General features: G+C 33.7%; 1 protein-coding gene across 5 annotated transcripts in view; it reads left to right on the top strand.

Moving 5' to 3' along the window:
* The window catches only part of ARFGEF1 (ADP ribosylation factor guanine nucleotide exchange factor 1), a 140,257-nt gene that overhangs the window by 33,492 nt on the left and 92,278 nt on the right, over positions 1–14,487 (top strand). For 4 of the 5 annotated variants that reach the window (XM_025477897.3, XM_035708368.2, XM_049103739.1 and 1 more), the window contains exons 2-3: positions 11,498–11,528; positions 12,029–12,185. In XM_025477897.3, coding sequence (XP_025333682.1) covers positions 11,498–11,528; positions 12,029–12,185 — 188 coding nt within the window. Of the gene's footprint in view, positions 1–7,961; positions 8,099–11,497; positions 11,529–12,028; positions 12,186–14,487 lie in introns of all 5 variants that reach the window. The other variant, XM_049103740.1, reaches the window with a different exon arrangement.

Here is a 14,487-nt window from a genome sequence, read left to right as displayed (position 1 = left end):
ATTTTCCATAAAAAAAGTTTATAAAAACTGTTAGAAGAGTGCACAGTGAAATAGACTTAATAAGCACTCTAGTATAAGATGACTTTTTTTTTTGGAGGGGAATAATTTTTGGACAATAATTTGTCTCTGGATGCTGAAGCATGCATAGTATTTCACAATTATGAGAAGCTTTTGTTTTCTGGGCTTACAGGTTCCTACATTTTAGCTGAATCATTTTAACTGGGCTGAAATTCACTTATAGAATGCACATGAAATGTCATTTGCTCTCTACTTTGTTACAGATCCTTCATCCCAGTCATGCATGTTTGTTTGTTTTTTAGATATATTTTACATATCATAGAATTCCCTTATTTCTAATCTACTTATGGTTTTTTGTTGCTATTTTTAGTAAATTTACTGAGCTGTGCAGCCATCACTGCAAATCAATTTTAGAACATTTTCATCACTTTTATAAAATCTCTCCTGTCTGTTAATGGCATACTTTCTCTATAGATTTGACCCTTCAGGACATTTCATATAAATTGAATCATATAGTATATAGTCTTCCGTGTATTACTTTTTTCTTAGCATAATGTTTTTGAGTTTTATCCTTGTCCTAGCGTGTATCCGTATTTAGTCCCTTTTTATTGCTGAATAGCATTCCACTGTATGGAGTTGATGTGTTTATTGGTTCACCCATTGGTGGACACTTAGATTGTTACCAATTTTGGGCAATTATGAATGATGCCACTTTCGGCATTCACATGCAAGTCTTTGTTGTGGATTTATGTTTTTATTTTTTTGGCTAGGTACCTAAGAGTGCAATTGCTGGGTTATATGGCAGTTTTATGTTTAATTTTCTAATGTTTTCCAAAGTGGCTACAGCATTTTACTTCCCTCCAGCAGTGGATGAGGGTTTCTGTTTCTCCCTGTCCTCCCCAACATTTGTTTATTGTATATCTTTAGAATGTAGAATAGCCATTGTAAGGGCTGTAAAATAGCATCTCATGGATTTGATTTGCATTTCCCTAGACTAATGATGTTAAGCATCTTTTCATGTGCCTATTAGCTGTTCATGTGTCTTGCTTATATGATGTATATAAAGTCTGTTCAAATCTTTTTGCCCATTTTTTAAATTGTCTTATTGACGGTTATATATCTTTACCAATTGAACAACACCCTATGCACATTCATATCTTCTCTTCTCTTGCTCTTTGTCATTCCTTTCTTTTTCAGTACTTTGTACCTTCCTAAATTCTTTTTACTCCTCAAGGTTTAGTTCAGATACCACCTTCTTTTCGAGGGCTTTCCTGCTTAGCTATTACTTCTACTTCTCACTTTCCTGGTCTCTTATACTAATTATTATTTGTTCCTTGAAAATTAGTACCTAATTATTTTAAAGAGTGGAAAAATGTTAGCATTGGTGAACTTAAAATTTGCACTTTGAAATACTGAGTTTCTGCTCTGGATTTGGTAATTTATAATTTTTCTGAAGCGTGAATTTGAATCGGTTGTGCATTACTTTTCAAGGCTGGCCTGAGGAAGTGAGTCACTTAGCTAATAATTAAGGTTAGCCACTGCCTAGGAACATGGCAGCTATGGTTTCTCCTTACAAGGCAAATTATTTGCCATAGACTTATTTACAAATTTTAGGATTTTTTTTTAAGGTCTGCAGACTATCCTTTCTCAATTTCTATGGCCTGAAATTATCTTGAATTTTAAAAATTACTTTTATATATAAGTTATATCTTCTACTGGATTTTATGATCATTTATTTATTCATTCAACAATCATTTACTGAATGTCCACTTTGTTAACATTGGCCCTGTCACTGAGTGTGTGATCCTAGGTGTGTCACTTAGGTTATCTCTCTCTGTTTTCTCTTGTATACAATCAGAACAACAATAGCATCTATCTCAAAGTTGCTGGAGAATCTAGTAATAAATTTTAAAAGCACTTGTAGTAGTACCCAGCACTTGGTAACTACTCAGTAGACACTAGGTGGTTATTATGTGCAACTTGTGATAAGAACCAAAGATGCATTGGTGCATGAGACTGACAGGGTCCCTTTTTTTGCATAGTTTATAACCTGGTGAGAAATCGAAACACAGAACAAGTACTTCACTACTAAGGAGAACTAAAATGTCTCATAACCTGAGCCAAAGGCAGATGCTTAATTGACTGAGCCACCCAGGCTCCCTTCCTTGTACTTTTTAATATAAATATGTGTAAAATTTTGCTGGTCTATGCTGAGATACTTTTGAGATTTGTTTCTTTGAAAAATAATTTTATTTGTGTGTCTACTACTTGTAGAACCTTCTGATAAAATCATAAATGTATGATTACATGAGATGTTTGCTACTATGACTACAATGAGCATAATTTTTTTAGAGACTAGATACATTATTGGAAAATTTTGTGTAGTGTGAATATTTAGAGGTTAAGTAATTTTCCCTTCATTTTCATTTTAAGATTAGAGCTGCTTTTATGGGGAAAAATAGTCTCCAAGATAAAAAAAATCTCAGAATAATGCAAAAACCTTTTCAGTAAGGGAACATTGAAATTGGAAATTAATATTTATAGATTTAAAAGTAAATGGGTGCCAGCCTTTAATATTGGGCCAAGTGAAAAAATATTTACCAAAATCTTTATTGTCTTCTTTGCTTAATTTTTTAGTTTAATTTCTCAAAAAAGTTAAAATATACACATAGTGTGAAGTTTAAAAAGTACAAAGAGAAAGATAAAAAATGTTTTCTCCTGTTATCTAGTCACTTGATTTTTTTCCCTTTAGACAAACACTATTAGTATTTCTAGCAAATTCATTCAGTAAGGGTTCACACACTTATATATAGCATATGTGTTACTTTAAAAATTTTCCCTATTGTCTATTTTAAGTCTATTTTAAGTCTTTGTACCTTTATCCCGAACTTAAATACTTTATCTTTTAATATCCCTAACTTTGGGCTATTTGTTTTTTGTTTTTTTTTTTTAAGATTTTATTTATTTATTCATGAGAGACACAGAGAGAGGCAGAGACATAGGCAGAAAGAGAAGCGGGCTTCATGCAGGGAGCCTGCTGTGGGATTCGATCCTGGGACTCCAGGATCACGCCCTGGGATGAAGGCAGACACCCAACTTCTGAGCCATCCAGGCATCCCTGGACTATTTGTTTTTAAAAAGCTCTTATAATTGGAGAGAGTTGAACATCTATGAAATGCTTTCAATAAATTTTTCAGGAGGGGAACGCCTAGGTGGCTCAGCGGTTGAGCATCTGCCTTTGGCTAGGGGTGATCCTCTACGAGGAGCCTGCTTCTCCCTCTGCCTGTGTCTCTGCCTCTCTCTCTCTCTCTCTCTCTCTTCGTCTCTCATGAATGAATAAATGAAATCCTTTTTAAAAAAAATTGCCCAGGGAATCCCTGAGTAGCTCAGTGGTTTAGTGCCTGCCTTCGGCCCAGGGTGTGGTCCTGGAGTCTCGGGATCCAGTCCCACATCAGGCATGGAGCCTGCTTCTCCCTCTGCCTGTGTCTCCACCTCTCTCTGTGTCTCTTGTGAATAAAAAAAAAATTTTAAAACTAAAAAATTAAAATTGTTCAGGTTGTTGTTACTCAGTATTTATCACATTGTTTTTATCACATTTTTTAAAAAGATTTTATTTTTTTGAAGGAGTGCATGTGAGAGAGAGCTCAAGCAAAGGGAGTAGCAGAGGGAGAGGGAGAAGCAGGCTCCCTCCTGAGCTGGGTGTTCCGCATAGGGCTTCATCCCAGGACCCTGAGATTGTGACCTGAACCAAAGGCAGGTGCTTAAATAACCAAGTGAGCTACCCAGTGTATCTGTTGTTTGTACCTTTTCATATTTAAAACTTGGCAAAAAAAAAGACTAAACCCAGCTAAAACAAAGCACTTTCATACCTACCTCTTTGATAAACCTCGTATTCTTATGGGATAAACAACTAGATATTATCATCCCCATTTGAAAACTCTATATACTAAGGTTTAAAAAGTTTATACAGTGACAGACCTGGGGTTTGACTCTTGTCTTTTGGGGCCTTCAACCCATTTCTTTCTAATGTATTTCATTTCTCTGACCAAGCTTGAAATAGAACCCAGGGCCCTGACTTACAAAGCAGTATTCTTTCCATGACCCCCAAAGCTGCTGCTTCTGCACATCTTATATTGAGCAGAATCTATGAAATGTCTGATTGTTTATTTACCACTAAGGTTGTTAACAATTAGTACAATAACTCTGTTCTTTTTGATTTTCACTGTAGTCACTGAAAGTTGTTGACAGTGAACAGCCACTGTGTTCTTTTCTATCTAAATATTAAGTTCCATTAAAGGATAATTTTCATAATTCATGGTTTCTTTGAATGCTTATTTTCATTTACTGAATTTTCTTATATTTATCTATATTTAATACTTTAGTGTTATTAGGCAGGCACTTGATCTGAATTTTGTTGAGATTTTCATTTTTTATTTTAATTAAAATTTTTTAGACATAAAGTCTGGAGTGGAAGAAAAAGTTAGTGACTTGGAATATTTATCACTCAAGTCACATTCCTAGTTTTGGTTTTCATAACAGCGGGACTCCTACTTCTGAATTAATAAGCAGCATATGGTTTTATTTGTTAGAAAACTAGTTGTGATAACATTGTGAAATTAATATTCTTTTTCATTAACAAGTTATTGAAACTCAGCCATTTGCTTTGGGCTTCTTATAAAAACCACACTTAAGTCATTTTGCACCTCCCTTGAAGTGTAAGTCTCTTCAGATTTTTTAATCTGTAAAATGGGCATGCTGCTAAGATTGTGTGCTATTCTAAGAATAAGATGTATGTAAAACAGCTCTGTAAATTGTAAAATATACAAATATGAGGTACTTTTTGTTTATTAGACTTGTTCCTATTCATGTGATTTTGGTGGGCTCATTATAGTTTCATCATCTTAGAAAATATTTCTCAAGGATCTCAGTATCGTTTATATGCCAGGCATTCAAAAATCAGTTTCTGTCTATTAGGATTTATAATCCTAGTTTTAAGTTATTTATTTTGGAAAAATTATTTAAATGCACTTGAGAACTTAAATTACACATTATTTTTGGCCAGAGATCAAAGCCTAAATTTTAAAAGTTTTACAATTGTACAGTGCCTTTCTGTTAGAGATAATTAAAAAATTTAAAGATGTAAAGTTAAATACGGAAATTCTAATTTAAAGTTATTTGTAAGCTATCCTTTAGGTGGCTTTTGTTGTTTTATGATGGAAACTTCACTTTTCACCTTTACTTGAGAGTTTCACTGATATTCAGACAATTGAGGTCAATAATAATAACATTTTATTTTATTATGCTCACAGATTCTCTGTGTGTTGGGATTTCAGTTAGGGTGTGCTGCTGTTCAACAGTTTCTGGGGCCTAAGCTGAGAAGACCCAAATGTCTGGGTGAGATGTGAATGGGTGGGAACCAGAATTCTCTAGAGACTCCTTTACTTATCCTGGGCTCAGCTGGGATTGCTGACTGAACTTCCATGTGGCTTATGCTTGTCATATCAGGGCTGCTGGGTTCCAAGAGTTAATAGCATTACAAGAGAATCAGTACTAGAGTAAGTAGCCACTTACCCTTCTTTGACCTAATCTTGTAGTAGTTCTCTGTTGCTTTCCCTGCATTCTGCTGGTTGTAAATGAATCTCCTCGGGGAGGATCTATATCTTGGAGGGATTCTGGCAAGGTCACTTTGCAGATGGGCAGATTCATGGGAGATAATATAGTGACCATCTTAGAAAAAATACAATCTGCTACATAGTGTCCTGATTTTCAAATTTATAGGTCTTAATACCTACTGGATAGTGCCACTGAAACATTTCAGTGACTTAAAATAAAACACTACCAACATGTACCTCTTCTTCACTCCTGCTCTTTTACCTCTACTTTCTCACATAGTGAGAAAACTGCATTTTATGTATAAGTTAATGGTACCTCTGCTATGTAGTTACGCAAGCCAGATCTCTTCTTGCTAACACTGTTTCTCTAGATAAGTGAGATTGTTTCATTGGTTTTCTTTCCAGGTGTTCATCCCTATTGTCACAACTTTAATTCAAGCCATTGCCTCCTCTTTAGGTTATTGTAGCATTCTATTTAACTTGTATATTTTAATTTAATCTTTAACTGTATGAAATGTGGTTCTAAAGTCACACAATTGGCTTTGAAAAGATAAACCTGGTATATTATATACATCCAAAAGAATGTTATTTCTCAAAGTAATTCCTACATTTGTACTTTTTAATGTTTTTGTTTAAAGTTGCTTTCATACATAGATATTGTCATAGTTGATCAAATCCCTGTTCTTAATTGATCCTATATCATCTTTATAGTTTGAGTTACAGGATTCTGGAGACTAATGAAAGTTACGTACTCTTTTTCTAGAATAATGCTTGCACACACACACAATTTGAAATGGTTCAAAGAAGTACTAAAGTTAAGAACTTTTGTTTTGTGGTCACATACCATTCTTCATACTTGGCTCCAAGCCAGCTATGATTAATTGGTAGTTAGAATATGATTCCTTTTCTAGAGAATTTTCCTTCTGTGAGGTAATTCATTTAAAAGAAAGAAGCAGGCAGGAAGGAACTGCAAACAGTGAATTCCACAAATATTTTTGAATACTAGCATTATTATGATAATGGATGCATATCCTCCCACACTTACTTCTTTGAAGGAGACAGCAGTTTGGGTGTATAAGTTCTAATGTGTTTATTAAAAACTATTAATTTAACTTATAAGATGTTTGCTTAGATTACCAGTTTAGTTTGCATTGAGTAAATACTGTTCTACCAACTAAAGATGAAATGATGTCATGAGAAGTAGCTATAAATCATTTATAGTGTATAGGTAATAGAATTTATTGAATTGTGTTGGTCTTATTTTGAAGTTTATTTGTATCTTCAGGGGTTGAAAAGAAAGCTGCTAAGCAAGTTGTTAGTAAACATTATGAGAGGGAATACTTAATACACTTAGGAAATCAGTCATAAAACTTGTATATAATTAGTTATTTTTCAGTAAATCATTCCTTCCCGAAGTCCTGTGCCTTATCAACTGTGTTCACTTGGTTCCAGTTATTTAATATACCTAAAGGAATAAAATTCACATTTCTTCCAAAGTACTTCAAGTCTAAATTTTTATTTATTTATTATTATTATTTTTTTAAACATTTTTTTAAAGATTTTATTTATTTATTCATAGACACACAGAGAGAGAGGCAGAGACATAGGCAGAGGGAGAAGCAGGCTCCATGCAGGGAGCCCGATGTGGATTGCAGGGAGCCCGATGTGGGACTCGATCCCGGGTCTCCAGGATCACACCCCAGCCTGCAGGCGGCGCCAAACCGCTGCGCCACCAGAGCTGCCCTCAAGTCTAAATTTTTAATGCTAATTTACAATGACCCATTTCCTCCAGTTTTAATCTTTCTATATATATAATGCTGTGGTTGTGTTTCATGGTTTTCAAAATTTTTATAAAACTAGTTCAAAGGAATAGGGAGAGTAAATGGCTAGAGAGAAACTAATTCCTAAAAGAATTTCAGTAATACAGTTTTTTTAAAGGGTTAAAACTGCATAGTTTAAAACCCTAAATATCACTAAACAAATTGATCATCTGATTTTTAACTTCTTTCAGCTCAGAAGTGATGACTTTTCTTAAGACATCCAATATTATCTATTTGTGTTGTCTAGTGTTTCCAAAGCAGTATGAAAAGATATTTTGCTGACTGCGGTCATCCTTGTCATGATTCTGACTTTAACAGCAAAATACTTCACAATGAAGCACTATGTGGTTTTTAGTTTGAGTACACTAATACTTCTTAATTTGGTGCTTTAATATTTTTTTCTCCCGGTGTGTTTTCTTTAATAATTGATAATTAATTAGTTTACTTCTTGATTCTACTGTTGATGCCAACATGAAGCAAACTGTAACCAAGCCTTAATTTATTAAAATAGGTAGTTGCCTCAAGAACTGTATTACTGGATATTCATTATAAGAAAACTGAAAAGGAATTCCTTTTTAGCATTCACTGAAACACTAGTCCAAGAATTCTTATAAGTACAAAAAATGGATGGATAAAGCCAAAGCCATGGTAGGTGAAACCTGTTTTCCACTCGTTTCTTTTAACTGCTTTATAGCAGTGATTCTTAAATTTGTTTGTCAGAATCCCCTTGAAGCTATCTAAAAACACACTCTACACTTACAGTACTGATTCAATATTTACTGATTCAGTAAGTCTTTGGGTCCTGGTGGTAGTGATGCTGCTGATCCTGAGAGCATACTTTGGGAAGCACTGCTTTATAATGTTTGTCCTGATAATCGTAGAATGAATTTCTCAGTACAGTTGCATTAGTTAATAGTAGGTTGCTTAAATATAGGATAGTGTGTCCTGTATGATACCCTAAGACAAGCGAAACTAGTTTCTGGATCACTGCTTACTAGCTGTTTGACCTTAAAGTTATTATTTAACTAAACTGATCCATAGTTTCCTTCTTGATAAAATAAAGAGTTGTCCTTTGAGGATGAAATTAGATAATGTGTGGAAAAATGTTTTAAACTCTACATTGTTGTGCAAATAAAAACTAGTATTGCATATTCTTTAAAAATTTCAACTTGTTTTAAAATATTGTGGCTTATTATATTGTTACTTTTAGTATTATGACAAATACTTATTTTCTGCCTCTTCCTTATTGCCCCTTGTCCTTTTTTCTTTTTTTTTTTTCCCCTTGTCCTTTTAATCTTGATTACTTTTTAGTGACAGTGTATTTCAGCTTAAGTGGCCTCAAATGGCTTTGAAAAGAAACATATTAAAATGAATACATAGTCTTTTTTTTTTTTTTTATAATTCACGTATTGTACCTTTATTTTTGAAAATGAATACATAGTCTTAATGGGACTCTAAAAATACAAACATTTTGCAGGACCAGAAAGATAACCCATGTAAACTATGTTGATAATCAGCGGGAAGAATTGTATTTCTTCTGCAACCTTTAAAGATTTTATCAAAACATTTAAAACTTTTTTACTGTGGGTTATAAATGTATAGGGAAAGGAAAGAGGAAAACTCGTATTTAGTACAAGATAATTTAAAACATTAGAAATAGTGAGTTAAATTGTTTTCTTCATTAAAAAAAGCTTTTCTAGATCAGTTTGAACAGTGTTTGCTTTGTATAACTTACAATATAAAGATAGAAAAATATATAGTACTATCTGATTTAGAGAAACATCACATTCAATGTAGCTTATGTTGGGTATGTTTTATTTATGTTTAATAGTTTTAGACTATTTAAATACGGACATTTAGGGGCGCCTGGATGGCTCAAGTCAGTGAGTGTGCAACTGCCGATTTTGGCTCAGGTCATGATCTTGGGGTCCTGAGATTGAGTGCACATCAGGCTGTGTGCTCAGTAGGGAGTCTGCTTGAGATTTTCTCCCTCTGCCCTCCTCATCTAAAATAGATAGATAGATAGATAGATAGATAGATAGATAGATAGATAGATAGATATGGACATTTAAAAATAATGGAATTACAGAATAAAATGGTTCATAGAGTCTTATAAGTTTCTTTGAACCATAATGTTTTAGAACTGAGTTCAGCAAACCATTTTTATAAAGGGCTTTTCAGGCCAAGAAGAAAAATCAAGGATATTATATAAGTACTTACATACTAAGAGGAAACAAATTTACATAGATTTTTTGTTGATGAGATTCCAAATAATCATAATTGAGTATAAATTTTGTAATCCTGGTCTAATGAGAATTCTTTTAGGTGGAGTAACATCACTCTTCACTAGATTTGAAAGTTAGTGTACCCTATTATCAAAATGATTGCAGATACTCAGCTGTAAAAACTATTCTTAAACTCAGGAAAACAGGTGGTGCGTGGCTTTGGCACATGAGCCATAGTTGTTGACTGATGTTTTAGAATATAAGGGACTTTTGCAGTCATCTAGTAGTGAAGTGAGGGTTGTTTCCTAAGATCATACAGTTATTTAGTAATAGGCGGTGTCAAACCATAGTGCTTTATAAAATGAACTACTTCTGATGTTCTTAACGAATATATTATTAACCAGAATACCCTATTTCCTGCTTATTTTATAAATGGAAATTCACCTTCTACAAAAATTGCCACCTTACCCCTTTCCCTACTTTATATCTTTTTTTTCCTTACTTGAATTTTGCAATACCTCAGCTTCTTAAATAATAATGATAATATTTTAAATGAAAAATACGGTTTTAAAATTTTTAATGAAGACTTGGGACAGTTTATCTTCCATTCGTCTGTACTGTATTTTTTAAGATGATTTAAATTATTTTCAATTATATGTATTGGTGAACTGTACAGTTTTTTTTTAACTGTACAGTTTTAATAGCCATATACAGATCTTTGGTATGAGACATTGTGAACTTTTATTGAGTAGTAGTTTAAATACCTATGGATACTATTTTCATATTGTCCCCCTTCCACTTCTACCACTGGTAAAAAAATTTTAATACTCTATTTAACACATTTGATCAATATTCATAGATATACCTATGTAATAGAGTGGTTAAGAAACCAGCATCTGGAATTAGATTATCTAGTTGTGAAACCTGATTAGACATACACCCAAGCTATGTAGCCCTTGAGCAAATTATTTAACCTCTTTGTGCCTCACTTTCCTGATCTTTAAAATGAAAATGCTAGTACAGACCTCATAGGGTTACTGTGACAGTTAATTATGCTGGTACATGTAAAATGTAATAGTGCTTGGCACATGGTCTGTTCTCAACAACTGTTGTTTACAATAATAGTAACTGTAAATGTTTGAATGTTTTTCTTCCACATTTCAAACAGGTTTAATCAATTAAGCAGACACCCTAGCCTATTAATTAAGTCTAAGTGTCTTTTATTAACAGGTAGGATTTACCTAATTTACCTCATAAGTTATATACCACAGAAGGGAAAATTTCCCATTGAACTGGGTATGTGTATTTTACAGTGCTGTATATAGTCCTAAGTAGAAAAATTGGTTAAGTATCAACACATGTACATGGTCAAGAGGTTATAGTCCTGGTTTAATAATCTTGAGATAATCACAAGAATGATATGTTGAGTCCCCCCCCACCCTTCACTGAACATGTGCCCTGTATTTTAGAACTTGAATACAATATATATAATACTCCATTCTGAATGCTTCTGGTTGGCATAGTTACTTGACCAAAAAACATTCTACTTTGAGAAAAGAAATGCTTTGGGAATTAGTAATTTACAGTTGTACCTATCCTTCTGGTTATTAACATATATTCTTTGTATAGCTTCATAAGATGATTTGTGTAATTAATACATTTAATAGCAAGAGAATTTTAGTACTGAATTTTCTTTTGAATTTGCATTCTTTCCAACTTCTTATAGACGTTACACATTAGTTTGCAAAAACCTGTAATCAAATTACTTGATGATCTTTCTGTTGTTAAGTTTTCTAACATATGCCTCTTTTTTCCCCCGCAGAGGAAATAAAAGCGGAAACTGAAAAACAAAGGTTCGTGGGGTTTCTTTTCTAGTAAAAATAATTTGCAGGCATATCAGTCTTGGCTAAAATACTTAAGTGGCAAATTTTCTGTATATCATCTTTATAATAAAATTAATAAAAATTATTTTTAAGAAATAGAAGCCAAAAAAGTTCTCATTAAAAAGTATATAAAGGTATTCCTGAAATACCATAGATACTTTGTAAAGTCGTTGCATAAAGACTTTGATTCATATTTAGAAAGTTTACTAAACATTTAATTACTTGTAATTTAAATACGTTTTAAGTAATAACTATTTTTTTTTCTTGCATTTAGTTACAGCTCTGGCTACTAGCTTTTGAACTGTAGCAAGTTATAATTTCTCTAGGGTTTGCTTACCCTTATGAAATATGGGAAGATGACAGTTGGTTTAGCAAAATTCCTTTTAGAACTGAAATTCTGTGTTTTTGTGTGAGTTCATCCTCAATATGAAAAGTGTGATACTCTAATCAAACCCTTCTTTTTCCTTTAGTCCTCCTCCTGGAGAAGCAAAAGGTGGATCAAGTACCCTTCCACCAGTGAAATCGAAGACAAATTTTATTGAAGCAGACAAGTACTTCTTACCCTTTGAATTGGCATGCCAGTCCAAATGTCCCCGTATAGTTAGTACATCTCTTGATTGTTTACAGGTATGTATAAAATGGCATTATCTAAAAACTATTTAATTTGAATGTGTTTCTAATTAAACATTACTCACAATTGGGATTCATTTTCCATTAAAGCCTTGAATATTCTCTTTGTGATAAGAAACCAAATGGTTGCTTAATAATTGCAAATAGGATATTCCTAGTTTAAGGGTAACAAAAATCATTAGTTAGCTTAGTGAGATACATTATCTTTACTTAGTGTTGATTTGGTCTCATTTTCTATTAGTGAAATGCAAAAGCTATAATACGTTTAACTTGCTGATGACTTTACATACATCATTATTTGCGATGATTGTACTAAATGCCTGCTGTTTTATTTAAAGCAGGAGGTTAATATGGACAAGTTAGTGTTTATATTCACTGCTGGACTGTAGCTCTGATTTTTATTTATGTCAGAAAAATTCCTTAAATCTTTCATCCTATTTTATTTACACACACACAGAGACACACAGTATTCTTTTAAGATATATGTAAAACTTCCAGATGGGAGGGGTCTTTCTCTTTTCAGGTGTTTTCACTGTTTGGGAAATTATACCTATTGAACTGACAATTCAGTGGCTAGGAAAAGACTATATTCATATGATTTTTTTGGGAAGAGAGATGAAATTCATTTGATTTGTGACTTGTCTTTGAAAAATTAAAATTATGGTATCTATGGCTTTCAGGGCTATAATGGCTGATGAATGAATAAATCTATGATCTATGATTTATTATAGCCAGTGCATGGAAATTGGATTTTCTGCATTTTCACAGATCTGATGTGGAAAGAGATTTTGAGTCATTTATTTATTTTTTATTATTTTTTAATCTTCTAGAAGTTTATTTATTTATTCTTTTATATATTTTTTTATTGGAGTTCGATTTGCCAGCATATAGCATAACACCTAGTGCTCATCCCGTCCATTGCCCCCCCTCAGTGCCTGTCACCCAGTTATCCCATCCCCGCACCCACCTCCCTTTCCACTATGCTGTATTCGTTTCCCAGACTTAGGAGTCTCTCATGTTTTGTCACTCTCTGATTTTTCCCACTCATTTTCTCTCCTTTCTCCTATTATCTCTTTCACTATTTTTTATGTTCTCCATATGAGTGAAACCATGTAATGATTGTCCTTCTTCGATTGAATTACTTCACTCAGCATAATGCCCTCCAGTTCCATCCACGTCAAAGCAAATGGTGGGTATTCGTCGTTTCTCATGGCTGAATAATATTCCATTATTCCATTGTATACATATACCACATCTTCTTTATTCATCTTTCGATGCACACTGAGGCTCCTTCCACAGTTTGGCTATTGTGGACATTGCTGCTATAAACATTGGGGTGCAGGTGTCTTGGCTTTTCACTGCATCTGTATCTTTGGGGTAAAACCCCAGTAGTGCAATTTCTGGGTCGTAGGGTAGCTGTATTTTTAACTCTTTGAGGAACCTCCACACAGTTTTTCAGATTGACTGTACCTGTTCACATTCCCACCAATAGTGCAAGAGGGTTCCCCTTTCTCCACATCCTCTCCAACAATTGTTATTTCCTGTCTTGTTAATTTTCCCCATTCTCACTGGTGTGAGGTGGTATCTCATTGTGGTTTTGATTTGTATTTCCCTGATGACAAGTAATGCGGAGCATCTTCTCATGTGCTTGTTGACCATGTGTATGTCTTCTTTGGAGAAATTTCTGTTCATGTATTTTGCCCATTTCATGATTGGATTGTTTGTTTCTTTGCTGTTGAGTTTAATAAGTTCTTTATAGATCTTGGATACTAGCCCTCTATCTGATAGGTCATTTGCAAATATCTTCTCCCATTCTGTAGGTTGTCTTTTTAGTTTTGTTGACTGTTTCTTTTGCTGTGCAGAAGCTTTTTATCTTGATGAAGTCCAGTAGTTCATTTTTGCTTTTGTTTCATTTGCCTTCATAGATGTATCTTGCAAGAAGTTGCTGTGGCCAAGTTCAAAAAGGGTGTTGCCTGTGTTCTCCTCTAGGATTTTGATGGATTCTTGTCTCACGTTTAGATCTTTCATCCATTTTGAGTTTATCTTTGTGTATGGTGTAAGAGAATGGGTCTAGTTTCATTCTTCTGCACATAGCTGTCCAATTTTCCCCAGCACCATTTATTGAAGAGACTTTCCTTTTTCCAGTGGATACTCTTTCCTGCTTTGTCAAATATTAGTTGACCATCGAGTTGAGCACCCATTTCTGGGTTCTCTATTCTGTTCCACTGATCTATGTGTCTGTTTTTGTGCCAGTACCACACTGTCTTGATGATCACAGCTTTGTACTACAACTTGAAAT

Source organism: Canis lupus, chromosome 29 (genome assembly GCF_003254725.2).
Source record: "Canis lupus dingo isolate Sandy chromosome 29, ASM325472v2, whole genome shotgun sequence".
Classification (NCBI taxonomy): domain Eukaryota; kingdom Metazoa; phylum Chordata; class Mammalia; order Carnivora; family Canidae; genus Canis; species Canis lupus.
This window is presented reverse-complemented; position numbering and strand designations above follow the sequence as displayed.